Source organism: Salmo salar, chromosome ssa09, assembly GCF_905237065.1.
Source record: "Salmo salar chromosome ssa09, Ssal_v3.1, whole genome shotgun sequence".
In the NCBI taxonomy this organism is placed as follows: Eukaryota; Metazoa; Chordata; class Actinopteri; order Salmoniformes; family Salmonidae; genus Salmo; species Salmo salar.
Window position 1 is genome coordinate 77,792,457 of NC_059450.1, and position 14,677 is coordinate 77,807,133.

The following is a 14,677-nucleotide window of genomic DNA, read 5'->3' on the forward strand; positions in this document are numbered from 1 at the left end:
TTAGTCCCAGTATTACAGGGTTTTACCAGGGCGCTGCCCCCTTAGTCCCAGTGTTACAGGGTTTTACCAGGGCGTTGCCCCCTTAGTCCCAGTGTTACAGGGTTTTACCAGGGCGTTGCCCCCTTAGTCCCAGTGTTACAGGGTTTTACCAGGGCGTTGCCCCCTTAGTCCCAGTATTACAGGGTTTTACCAGGGCGTTGCCCCCTTAGTCCCAGTGTTACAGGGTTTTACCAGGGCGCTGCCCCCTTAGTCTCAGTGTTACAGGGTTTTACCAGGGCGTTGCCACAGAGCCACAGTGTCCTTGACAATAGGGATAGAGTTACTCTCTTCACTAGAACTGCCGATTTGGTCAGCACTGACAACGGTGATTCTGCCCCGTATATCATTTAATTGTAGAATAACAATAATTTTTGGTGCCATTTTGTTGCATTTTTCCCCCTCGTTCTTAGTAAATTGCTCCCCCTGCTGATTGCTTCCAATATAAATATTAAAACATAATTTAGAATTCCACAAATATGTTTTATTTTAAGGGATTTTTCCCTTTTTTTCATGCAGTCCTAGTTATTTAGCTAGCATTGCTGTTGCCTAGATGTGGATTTCCACTGTTCGAATTAAGTCCAATCGCAGATATGTTAAACCGCACTGCGTTGTTGTCATGTCCATCTTCCTCCTCTCTCCTTTATGGGGCTATTCAGTTTGAATTAGCCTGTTACAGTGAGAGTTCATACATGGCGTCACACCAGTGGCCCCTGTCTGGTGCTCCCTCCACTTTCCTAAACATGCATGAACTGTAAAACCAGCGGGTCAGTCCGTCCACTCCATATTGAGGATCTGCTGCGATCAGCACCATCTCTAGTCTCCCCTAAACCACTCATTATCCATAATAGTACAGTAGGACCCTTGAACACAGTAAAACTCTGGAAAACGACCCTCTGCTCCACTTTCTCCGTCGTCATGCCGACAGGATTCATCACTTTATGTTTCTAGCTACCGAACAGAGTGGGAACCATTAAAGTCCCAAATTGAGAAATAACAGGCACACATTTGGCCTTCCCGGAGAAGGTGGTGCAGAGGGGATGGGGGAGGTGGAAGGAGGTGGAGGGGGTTAGGTAGTGACGGAGGGGTGGGATGGCTATATTACAAGATTAAGTCAGCTAAGTAGCACTAATCACAGTTACTGTTGCTGGACGGAGAGGAAGGGAAGATGACTGCCATCTGCAATTACTGCTCTCTCTCTCTCTCTCTCTCTCTCTCTCTCTCTCTCTCTCTATACTGCTGTTGATAATATTATTGAATTGAATTATTAAAGCTTATTACACACTGTTATGGACACACGCCAGCACCTGAAGCATCCTATGGCCCACAACACACTGCAGAGCAGGGGATATGGCATGATATGGTATGGCATGGACAGTGTGCTGTGGACTGGACAGCAGGTGTCTGACAATCAGTACTCAGACATATAGGCCTTCTTTGTTGTTCAAACCACCAGAGGCACTGTGTGTGTGTGTGTGTGTGTGTGTGTGTGTGTGTGTGTGTGTGTGTGTGTGTGTGTGTGTGTGTGTGTGTGTGTGTGTGTGTGTGTGTGTGTGTGTGTGTGTGGCACTACTGCTATTGCTATTGCACTGCTACACTGGTGGATATACACAGACAGACAGACAGACAGACAGACAGACAGACAGACAGACAGACAGACAGACAGACAGACAGACAGACAGACAGACAGACAGACAGACAGACAGACAGACAGACAGACAGATAGATAGATAGATAGATAGATAGATAGATAGATAGATAGATAGATAGATAGATAGATAGATAGATAGATAGATAGATAGATAGATAGATAGATAGATCGATCGATCGATCGATCGATCGATCGATCGATCGATCGATCGATCGATCGATAGATAGATAGATAGGCTCATTGTCCATTAATTGTGTTTCTTTCTTAGTCCTCTACTTTCTCTCGAGGTTTTTTTCTATTTTTCTACTTATGAAACATACTTTTTCTACTTGTGAAATTAGAGTATTTGTGTATTGTGGCAATTTTTCTTTTCTTTTGCAGCACCCTCAACAACAACAACATCACCCTCATCCCTCTGTCTAGCTTCAACCACATGCCCAAGCTGCGGACTCTGTGAGTATATGAGGATTATATGAGTCAACCATTGTGAAATGCCACCAAGGAGCTGAGTAGAAACAGGATCCATCTCCATAATGAGTGGTTACCTCTCCTTTGTTTCATGCTTTTAACCATTACGGCCCAATTACCGCCACGAGTTACAACTTCAAGAGCTCTGACTTCCTCCAAAAATAACATGATGTTCCTTCTTACACTATGTATACACACACACACACACACTGTTGTCGTTGTTGTCAACAAACCCTGGCAACCCTTGTTCTCTGATGATTGATTGGGTGGGCCTCTCCGGTCGCCAGGGCAATGGAATGCCAGCTCACTGGAGTTCTTCACCCATGAACCTCTGGGGCAGTCTGAAGCCCCTGCTGAAGAAAACAGCATAGACCAGCACTGGCTGGTGACCAACCTTCATTGTGTTTTTGCTGGTGACCAATCTTTGTTGATTTCTTTGCCAGTGACCATCCTTCGCTGTGTTTTGGACACATAAGCTGGTCACCAGAATATCCTGGCCACCTGCAAAACAAGCAGCAAGTCATTTTATGCTGGCTTGCAAAGCTAATACTTCCTATTTTTACAGACATTTTCACACGTGGCAGATATGTTTTAGCAGTACATTTCAATGATGTTTAAAATGTGAAGGAATCTGATCTACAATGCACACAACTTTTGTAGATCAGCCTGACTGGGGATATCCTAAAATGTTAACTTGTATTCACCCTCAATCTGCATTCAGAATAACTATCAGGGTTAGAATGAGTGTCACCAGTGTCCAAAACACAGCAAAGGCTGGTCACCATCAAAAGCACAGCGAAGGCTGGTCACCAACAAAAACACAGCAAAGGCTGATCACCACCAAACATACAGAGTATGCTGATCACCAGCAAAAACACAGAAAAGTCTGGTCACTAGGGAAAACACAAGGAAGGCTGGTTTGGCAGCATAACCAGCTAGACCCTGCTGGTCAGACCATCTTGACCAGCATCCGACTAGCACTAACCAGCTTGACCAGCACTGACCAGCATAGACCAGCATAGACAAGCGTGGACCAGCATGACATTTCTACTGATCTATGCTGTTTTTTTTAAGCAGGCATTGTCTCTGTCCCCTGTGACCGGTGCATTACTTTTTTACTGTACCCGCTCCACTTACACTGTCTCCCTGACCACAATCAGTTCAAATCATTCCACAGTGCTCAAACTCACCGGATGTTTCCATTCTGTGGCTGACCTTGTGTATTAGCAGTGGGCTCTGGGGTTCTTATGACCATGTGATCTGAGTGTTTCACTGCTCAACGATCCAGTGACAACAGTAGACACAGGTCTGATCTGGTTGGGCCTGGGTCTGGGGATGCATACGTACAGACAGATAGACAGACCGACCCTGACACCCGGGGCTCATCTCAGACCCACAGTGTTTCAGGGGTCACAGTGACCCTGCAGTGTCCTCGCCCCCAGCCCCCCAGTCATCAGCTCTTTTCCTGCCTGCTGCCGGTACTCCTCTGGGGCCTGAGGTCTGGAGGTCTGGAGGCCAGGAGCTGTCCACTCCCCCTGCATTAGGACTACGCTATATGCTCCCTGGCTCGGCAGTCTGTTCTGGAAAGCCTCCCATCAATCAGTCCACTCAGACAGGCTTAGCCCCAGCCCCCTCACCTCCTCCTCCCCATCCCCTCTCCGCCTCCTCGCCTCCCCAGGATTGAATTTGCTGATGCTGTGACGGCCAGCCTGCTGCTCCCTAGCAGGTATTGAATTATCGGAGCCGAGGCTCCCCCTACTCCTCTTGCTCCCAGTTCCTTTGTATTGAATTTTCTGGCTCTAATATCCCTGAGATCTCTGTATTGAATTTGCTGCTCGTAAAAACAACTTATTAAATCAAATGTTTAGAAATGTCTGTAATCCATTTAGCAGGGATGGGGCGATGTAGTGATGGGATGGAAGGTGGATGGATCCAGGTTTCTGATGAAATAGCTTGGATTACCTAGCTCTGTGCCCTCTCTCTCTCTATCTCTCTCTATTTCTATCTCTGTTTCTCTCCCCAATGCTCTCTTTACGAGCTTTGTCCAGCAGCCATTCAATTAGATCAAATGATATCACCCCATGGTGCTTTGCCATTCAATCACTCCAGACAAATAGAGTGCGAAGCCTCCTACTGCTAAAGGGGTAGCCAGTCGTTTTCACAGTGTTTGTGGATCACTGGATGAGATGAGTTGCCTTTTTGTGCAGGCTCTGAGGATGAACATGTGCACCTAGCTCACCTCACACACACACATGTACACACACACACACACATAAGCATGCACACACAGCTGACCACAGAGTCGTGGTGTATGAGCCCTCTGCTCTGTCTCAGTGTGGAGCTCATCCCCTCCATCCGTCCATCTCTCTAATCCCACTGGTGTGTAATTCATCCGGAACAACGGGAGGCTATAAACTGGATTTATAATGGGAAGAGCTCCATTAAAACTACAGCCCACGCTGCTCTCCTCAATGAGCAATTCCTGTCCCCTAACCGGATCACACCCCTATTTCATTTGCAGACTTTTTGTAAAGGGTATAGAGCCTGTTTTATTTGCTGACATTACTTTTTCTCCCCCCTCCCTCTCTCCCTCTGTTTCCTCTCCTCTCAACTCCTCTCCTCTCGCCCAGTCGGTCCCGTAATGGCTGTTGTGAGATAGGGATTTAGCCCCAGTGTATCGTGTCCTGTCCTCTTCTTTGGGGGAGGGAGGACTTGAGGAAATGAAGGTGTTGGCTAAGAGAGAGAGACCATTCTTGCATCTGCAGAAGGATCCATATTAGATACAGATACATATTAGATACAGATACATATTCGATACAGACACATATTAGATAAAGATACATATTAGATACAAATACATATTAGATACAGATGCATATTAGATACAGACAGACACATATTAGATACAGATGCATATTAGATACAGATACATATTAGATACAGACACATATTAGAAACAGATACATATTAGATACAGACACATATTAGATACAGATACATATTAGATACAGATACATATTAGATACAGGTACATATTAGATACAGACATACAGATACATATTAGATACAGATACATATTAGATACAGATACATATGAGATACAGACATACAGATACATATTAGATACAGATCCATATTAGATACAGACACATATTAGATACAGACACATATTAGATACAGATACATATTAGATACAGATACATATTAGATACAGATACATATTAGATACAGACAGATATTAGATACAGACACATATTACATACAGATGCATATTAGATACAGATACATATTAGATACAGATACATATTAGATACAGACACATATTAGATAAAGATACATATTAGATACAAATACATATTAGATACAGATGCATATTAGATACAGACAGACACATATTAGATACAGATGCATATTAGCTACAGATACATATTAGATACAGACACATATTAGATACCGATACATATTAGATACAGACACATATTAGATACAGATACATATTAGATACAGATACATATTAGATACAGATACATATTAGATACAGATACATATTAGATACAGACATACAGACACATATTAGATACAGATACATATTAGATACAGATACATATTAGATACAGACATACAGATACATATTAGATACAGATCCATATTAGATACAGACACATATTAGATACAGACACATATTAGATACAGATACATATTAGATACAGATACATATTAGATACAGCTACATATTAGATACAGATACATATTAGATACAGACAGATATTAAATACAGACACATATTAGATACAGATACATATTAGATACAGATACATATTGGATACAGATCCATATTAGATACAGATACATATTAGATACAGACACATATTAGATACAGATATATATTAGATACAGATACATATTAGATACAGACAGATATTAGATACAGATACATATTAGATGCAGATACATATTAGATACAGATACATATTAGATACAGACAGATATTAGATACAGATACATATTAGATGCAGATACATATTAGATACAGATACATACTAGATACAGACAGATATTAGATACAGATACATATTAGATGCAGATACATATTAGATACAAACAGATATTAGACACAGACACATATTAGATACAGATACATATTAGATACAGATACATATTAGATACAGACAGATTCATATTAGATACAGACAGATACATATTAGATACAGATACATATTAGATACAGACAGATACATATTAGATACAGACAGATACATATTAGATACAGACAGATATTAGATACAGATACATATTAGATGCAGATACATATTAGATACAGACAGATATTAGACACAGACACATATTAGATACAGATACATATTAGATACAGATACATATTAGATACAGACAGATACATATTAGATACAGACAGATACATATTAGATACAGACAGATACATATTAGATACAGACAGATACATATTAGATACAGATACATATTAGTAGCTTTTTGGTCTCGGTTATGACAACCACATCTCTGTCAAGGACAGAGGAGTCACAGAGTCATAAACACAGCTCTGCTGCCATGAGTGAACGAGGACTCCTAACACCGTTCCACCTGCTAGGTAGCCTTAGAAGGTCTTTACATTTTGTGAACATATATTTCAGTGAGTGGATTATTCTTTTCAGCCTTAGATTTGGTCATTTCTCTCATACATTATGGTATGCCACTGGCCATCTACTGTGGCACTGAACACTGTGGCTGTTCTTTTTCTCTCCTCCCTCCCTCTGCAGCCAACAACCCGCACTGACTACTGCTGTTGCCTCTCTCTCCCCTCCTCCCTCTGCAGACGTCTACATTCTAACAATCTGCACTGCGACTGCCACCTGTCCTGGCTGTCTGACTGGCTGCGGCAGAGGCGTGGCCTGGCCCTCTTCACCCAATGCATGGCGCCTGCCAACATGAGGGGCCTCAACATCCCTGATGTCCAGAAGAAAGACTTCACCTGTACAGGTACGCTAAATCCCCATGACAACACACTGTACTACAAACACTAAACAATGTACGTACCCATGTTATCTCCAAATTAACACATTCTTTCATGGCTCAGATTGAAAAGCCACTGAATCAGTAGAATAGGTTGGTGTTCTTGTTTAATTTACTCCAGGATATAATTGGTAAAAGTATTCACTTTTGGGCCTAATGAACACCTCCCACCCCCTCCCTGCAGCCTTAAATCAGCTGAGGAATCTCCAGCAGGCAGACGCAGCAGAAATACAGTTGTCCACCTTAGAGTCAGCCCCTTAATTAACCTGCAAATAAACACAATAACACAGGAGAGAGAGAGAGAGGAGAGAGAGATTTTCCCTTTTGTACTTGAACTATTTGCACATCGTTACAATGCTGTATATAGCCATAACGTGACATTTAAAATGTCTCTATTCTTGTGGAACTTTTGTGAGTGTACAACATAAAACACCAAATAATGCATGCAGAGCAGAATTATTGGGTATACGCGCTAATTATCAAAATCCAGAAAAGAGACGTTAAATTCTACAACCACCTAAAATGAAGCGATTCTCAAACCTTCCATAACAAAGCCATCACCTACAGAGAAATTAACCTGGAGACGAGCCCCCTAAGCAAGCTGGTCCTGGGGCTCTGTTCACAAACACAAACAAACCCCACAGAGCCCCAGGACAGCAACACAATTAGACCCAACCAAATGATGAGAAAACAAAAAGATAATTACTTGACACATTACAAAAAAACTGAGCAAACTAGAATGCTATTTGGCCCCAAAAAGAGACTACACTGTGGCAGAATACCTGACCGCTGTGACAGACCCAAAATTAAGAAAAGCTATGTACAGACTCAGTGAGCATAGCCTTGCTAGTGAGAAAAGCCGCTGAAGGCAGACCTGGCACTCAAGAGAAGACAGGCTATGTGCACACTGCCCACAAAATGAGGTAGAAACTGAGCTGCACTTCCTAACCTCCTGCCAAATGTATGACCATATTAAAGACACATATTTCCCACACATCACACAGACCCACAAAGAATCTGAAAACAAATCCAATTTTGATAAACTCCCATATCTATTGGGTGAAATACCACAGTGTGCCATCACAGCAAAACGATTTGTGACCTGTTGCCACAAGAAAAGGGCAACCAGTGAAGAACAAACCATTTTAAATACAACCCATATTTATGTTAATTTAGTTTCCTTTTTGTACTTTAACTATTTGCACATCATTACAACACTGTATATAAACATAATATGACATTTGAAATGTCTTTATTCTTTTGGAACTATGTGAGTGTAATGTTTACTGTTCATTTTATTGTTTATTTAACTTTTGTTTATTATCTATTTCACTTGCTTTGGCAATGTGAACATATGTTTCCCATGCCAATAAAGCCCCTTAAATTTAAATTTGAGAGAGAGAGAGTGAGAGAGAGAGAGAGGGAGCGAGAAAGAGAGGGAAAGCGTATGAGAGATACCATTTTTTTACCAGCACAGGGGCTCTCTCTCTCTCAAATTTAAATTTAAGGGGCTTTATTGGCATGGGAAACATATGAGAGATACCATTTTTTTACCAGCACAGGGGCTCTCTCTCTCTCAAATTTAAATTTAAGGGGCTTTATTGGCATGGGAAACATATGTCTCTCATACGCTTTCCCTCTCTTTCTCGCTCCCTCTCTCTCTCTCTCACTCTCTCTCTCTCTCTCACCCTCTCGCTCTCTGTCTCTCTCGCTCCCTTTTTGTCTCTCTCTCTCGCTCACTCTCCCTCTATCTCCCACTCTCGCTCTTCCTCTCTCGCTCTCTCGCTCTCCCTCTCTATCGCCCTCTCTCTCTCTATCACCCTCTCTTGCTCTCTCTCTCGATCTCCCTCTCTTCCTCTTTCTCTCTATTGCCCTCTCTCTCTTTCTCAGGCCCAGCTCAGGCGAAGCCTCATACCTGTATTCCCCAAGCATCAGTGTGTCCGGCCTCTTGCACCTGCAACAACAACATTGTGGACTGTCGCCGCAAGGGCCTGACTGAGATCCCTGCCAACCTACCAGAGGGCATCGTAGAGATGTAAGTAGACTAACTTTACTCCACAATGCTTTTTAACAATCACTATCGCTTTTATTCATGTATATCACCTGTTGTCTTCATTATTGGTACACTCAGAACGTTGTATAGTTCATTTGGAAACATCCTGTTTTTGTACAAAACGTAGAGTACAAAACACACTGGTCTTTTTGTTTTTGTGTGTTTATTACCTACCTGCTCCTGTAATGGAACAAACCCCATTAGCTTCATCAGTTAACAGGCTCATTACTGCTGGTCCAGGTGCCTGGTGTCTGACTCTACTCTGTACTGAGACTGACACATAAACATCCTCTCCTATCCTCCTGACTGACTGACTGGCTAACTGACTGTCTGGCTGGCTGACTGACTAACTGACTGGCTGGCTGGCTGACTGACTGACTAACTGACTGGCTAACTGACTGGCTTACTGACAGGCTAACTGACTGGCTTACTGACTGGCTGGCTGACTGGCTCACTTGCTAACTGACTGACTGACTGGCTGGCTTAGTGGCTAACACTGATTGTCTGGCTGACTGGCTGGCTGAGTGGCTGACTGACACACAGGTGGACTCCTCACCTATGGATCTGTGGTTTCTCTGCCTGCCCCATCTCAGAGATCAGTCTCAGCTAGGTGGCTCAGACATTTCTCTGCACCCCATGGGGCCTTGTTAGCGGCTTGACTTACTGAGATAAGGTGCAGCTTTTCTAGGACCCAACCACCCTTGTTTGGGGGGGGGATATGTGTGTTTGTGTGTGTGTGTGTGTGTGTGTGTGTGTGTGTGTGTGTGTGTGTGTGTGTGTGTGTGTGTGTGTGTGTGTGTGTGTGTGTGTGTGTGTGTGTGTGTGTGTGTGTGTGGCTGTGTGTGGCTGTGTGTGTGTGTGCCTGCTGCCTCGTACCACAGGCTGATTGGATTTCCGCTCTACTTTGGAGCGCGTCCATATCTTCTCAGTCAGGATATTTGATATACATATCGATCGCTCCCACTCTTGTTTGCGCTAAAGGACAGGTGGGTAATTGCTCTGATATGTACCGTTTCTACACCGCTGTTGTTATGCCAATAGTGTATGACCTTTGAATAACAAATGGATATGTTAAGGTAGGAAGGTAGGATACATTACTCCAGCGCTTACTATAGCCAGAAACAATGTACCACTAATGAAATGATGTATTGTCAGGACTTTGCTGGGGTCCGATAGTCATTTCTCTTAGAATTGTTTTCACGTTCCTCTGCCAGGTTCGAATTACTGTTCCACCCACCGCTCAGGAACAACAGCCAAAACAATATCCACTCAATCTGTACTTTAGAAATCAGAGTAAATAGATCCCTTAGAGCAGAGTCTATATTGTCTCTGTATAAGCTTTCCCTGTTCCTGCCTAAATATACACGGAGTATACCAAATATTAGGAACACCTTCCCATGTTGACTATAATGCTTCCCATAGTTGTGTCAAGTTGGCTGATGACCTTTGGGTGGTGGACGATTCTTAATACACACGGGAAACTGTTCAGTGTGAAAAACAGCATTGTAGTTCTTGACATGAACAGGTGTGCCTGGCACCTACTACCATACCCCATTCAAAGGTACTTAAATTTTGCATCTTAATATGCAACCACTCAATGGCACACAAACACAATCCGTGTCTCAATATTCTCAAGGCTTAAAAAAACATCTTTAACCCGTCTCCTCTCCTTCATCTACAGTACACTGATTGAAGTGGATTTAACAAGGGATCACAGCTTTCACCTGGTCAGTCTATGTCAGCCTGGTCAGTCTATGAATATTTTGTATACTCAGTGCATTCGGAAAGTACTCAGACCCCTTGACTTTTTCCACATTTTGTTACGTTACAGCCTTATTCTAAAATTGATTAAGTTGTTTTTTTCTCTCATCAATCTACACACAATACCCCATAATGACCAACAGATTTTTCAAAAAAATTTATTAAAAATAAAATGTCACTTTAACATAAGTATTCAGACCCTTTACTCAGTACTTTGTTGGAGCAACTTTGGCAGCGATGACAGCCTTGAGTCTTCTTGGGTATGAAGCTACAAGCTTGACGGTTTCTCCCATTCTTCTCTGCAGATCCTCTCAAGCTCTGTCAGGTTGGATGGGGAGCGTCAATGCACAGGAATTTTCAATTCTCTCCAGAGATGTTCAATCGGGTTCAAGTCCGGGCTCTGGCTGGGCCGCTCAAGGACATTCAGAGACTTGTCCCGAAGCCACTCTGGAGCAGGTTTTCATCAAGGATCTCTCTGTACTTTTCTCTGTTCATCTTTCCCTCGATCCTGACTAGTCTCCCAGTCCCTGCCGCTGAAAAACATCCCCACAACATGATGCTGCCACCACCTTGCTTCACCGTAGGGATGTTGCCCGGTTTCCTGCAGACGTGACGCTTGGCATTCAGGCCAAAGAGTTCAATCTTGGTTTCATCAGACCAGAGAATCTTGTTTCTCATGGTCTGAGTCCTTTAGGGGCCTTTCGGCAAACTCAAACCGCGCTGTCATGTGCCTTTTACTGAGGAGTGGCTTCCGTCTGGCCAGTCTACCATAAAGGCCTGATTGGTGAAGTGCTGGAGAGGTGGTTGTCCTTCTGGAAGGTTCTCCCATCTCCAAAGAGGAACTCGGGGGTTCTTGGTCACCTCCCTGACCAAGGCCCTTCTTCCCTGATTGCTCAGTTTGGCTGGACGACCAGCACTAGGAAGAGTCTTGGTGGTTCTAAACTTCCATTTAAGAATGATGGAGGCCACTGTGTTCTTGTGGACCTTCAATACTGCAGACATTTTTGGTACCCTTCCCAGATCTGTGCCTCGACACAATCCTGTTTCGGAGCCCTATGGACAATTCCTTCGACCTCATGGCTTGGTTTTTGCTCTGACATGCACTGTCAACTGTGGGACCTTATATAGACAGGTGTGTGCCTTTCCAAATCATGTCCAGTCAATTGAATTTACCACAGGTGGACTCCAATCAAGTTGTAGATACATCTCAAGGATGATCAATGGAAACAGGATGCACCTGAGCAAAATGTTGAGTCTCATAGCAACGGGTCTGAATAATTATGTAAATAAGGTGTTTCTGTTTTTTATATGTAATACATTTGCTAAAAGAAATGTAAAACCTGTTATCGCATTGTAATTATGGGGTATTCTGTGTAGATTGATTAATATATATATATTTATTTAATCCATTATAGAATAAGGCTGTAATGTAACAAAATGCACTGTATATGCAATCATTATCTTCCTTTAGAGTCATTTCCTTACTAGGACCCATTAGCAGACACACACATGCCTCCAGAGAAGGGCCGGGACCATAACAGTATCGCGATACTCCTTAGTATCGTGGCAAGGAAACAAAACACAACGGGGGTTTCACTTCTTTAGGAAAACAGCTCTAATATTGGAAACAAACATCATTATGTTGTCATCCACAGTCACGTCTTTATTTTCCAAGCTATTTCACACAATACTTTACCTACAGCAGGTTTTTAAAGGACCAAAGACTTTGGTCTGCTTCCTGTTTTCATTTTTGCCATGGATAACATATTGCAATACTGGTTTCATCACAACCCTACTGGAGAGTGGACCCAGATATATGGTGGTGCAGTGAGGTAGGGGGACAGAGGGTGGGATTGAGAGATTTGGGGGAGTAGAGAGGAGGACTGAGGTGCTGCAGCAGGTAGCGAAGGGGACAGGCACAGGGGACAGAGGGGTGGGACTAGGAGATACAGTGCCTTGCGAAAGTATTCGGCCCCCTTGAACTTTTCGGCCTTTTGCCACATTTCAGGCTTCAAACATAAAGATATAAAACTGTAATTTTTTGTGAAGAATCAACAACAAGTGGGACACAATTATGAAGTGGAACGAAATTTATTGGATATTTCAAACTTTTTTAACAAATCAAAAACTGAAAAATTGGCCGTGCTAAATTATTCAGCCCCCTTAAGTTAATATTTTGTAGCGCCACCTTTTGCTGCGATTACAGCTGTAAGTCGCTTGGGGTATGTCTCTATCAGTTTTGCACATCGAGAGACTGACATTTTTGCCCATTCCTCCTTGCAAAACAGCTCGAGCTCAGTGAGGTTGGATGGAGAGCGTTTGTGAACAGCAGTTTTCAGTATCATGTATCATGGCGGGGGTGTGGGGAGAGGAGTGGGGGGCTGCCGCAGGTCCCATCACTCAGACAGATGACCCTTGCCCAGTAGCTCTGTGGCCGAAGTACTGAGTGGCCTTGCACTACCCTCCCCAGATACCACTACAGACATAAAGCACAGCAGCCCACTTCCATCCTCCATCTCCCAGACAACACAGCCCACTGGGCCAGGTCTCACAATGACTATTAAAACCTACCCAAACTAGAAACCGTGGATAGATGGAAGCATTTGCGCAAAACAAAAAGCGCAAACCACCGCATTTAGCCATGGCAAGGTGACTGGGAATATGGTCGAATACAAACAGTGTACTTATTCCCTCCGTAAGGCAATCAAACAGGCAATGCTTCACTACAATGGCTCAGACATGAGACGTATGTGGCAGGGTCTACAGACAATCACGGGTTACAAAGGGAAAACTAGCCACATCGCAGACATCGAAGTTAAACACCTTCTTTGTCCACTTTGAGGATAACATAGTGCCACCGACGTGGCCCACTCCCAAGGACTGTGGGCTCTCATTCTCCGTGGCCGACGTGAGTAAGACATTTAAGCGTGTTAACCCTCGCAAGGCTGCTGGCCCAGACGGCATCCCTAGCCACATCCTCAGAGCATGCGCAGACCAGCTGACTGTAGTGTTTACAGACATATTCAATCTCTCCCTATCCCAGTCTGCTGTCCCCACTTGCTTCAAGATGTCCACCATTGTTCCTGTACCCAAGAAAGCAAAGGTAACTGAACTAAATGACTATCGCCCCGTAGCACTCACTTCGGTCGTCATGAAGTGCTTTGAGAGACTAGTTAAGGATCACACCCTACACCCACTAAAATTTGCTAACCGTCCCAATAGATCCACAGACGATGCAATCACCATCACATTGCACACTGCCCTATCCCATCTGGACAAGAGGAATACCTAAGTCAGAATGCTGTTAATTGACTATTGCTCAGCCTTCAACACCAGAGTACCCTCCAAGCTCATCATTAAGCTTGGGGCCCTGGGTCTGAACCCCGCCATGTGCAACTGGGTCCTGGACTTCCTGACGGGCCGCCCCCCAAGTGATGAAGGTAGGAAACAACACCTCCACTTCGCTGATCCTCAATACAGGGGCCCCACAAGGATGCGTGCTCAGCCCCCTCCTGTACTCCCTGTTCACCCATGACTGCGTGGCCATGCACGCCTCCAACTCAATCATCAAGTTTGCAGACAACACAACAGTAGTAGGCTTGATTACCAACAATGACGAGACAGCCTACAGGGAGGAGGTGAGGGCCCTGGCGGAGTGGTGTCAGGAAATAACCTCTCCC

At 43.7% G+C, this 14,677-nt stretch overlaps 1 protein-coding gene across 3 annotated transcripts in view; it reads left to right on the forward strand.

Moving 5' to 3' along the window:
- The window catches only part of LOC106611956 (slit homolog 3 protein), a 458,837-nt gene that overhangs the window by 238,284 nt on the left and 205,876 nt on the right, over positions 1-14,677 (forward strand). For all 3 annotated transcript variants that reach the window (XM_045724040.1, XM_045724037.1, XM_045724038.1), the window contains 3 exons: positions 2,069-2,140; positions 6,987-7,150; positions 9,074-9,218. In XM_045724040.1, the coding sequence (XP_045579996.1) occupies positions 2,069-2,140; positions 6,987-7,150; positions 9,074-9,218 (381 nt within the window). The remainder of the gene's footprint in view (positions 1-2,068; positions 2,141-6,986; positions 7,151-9,073; positions 9,219-14,677) is intronic.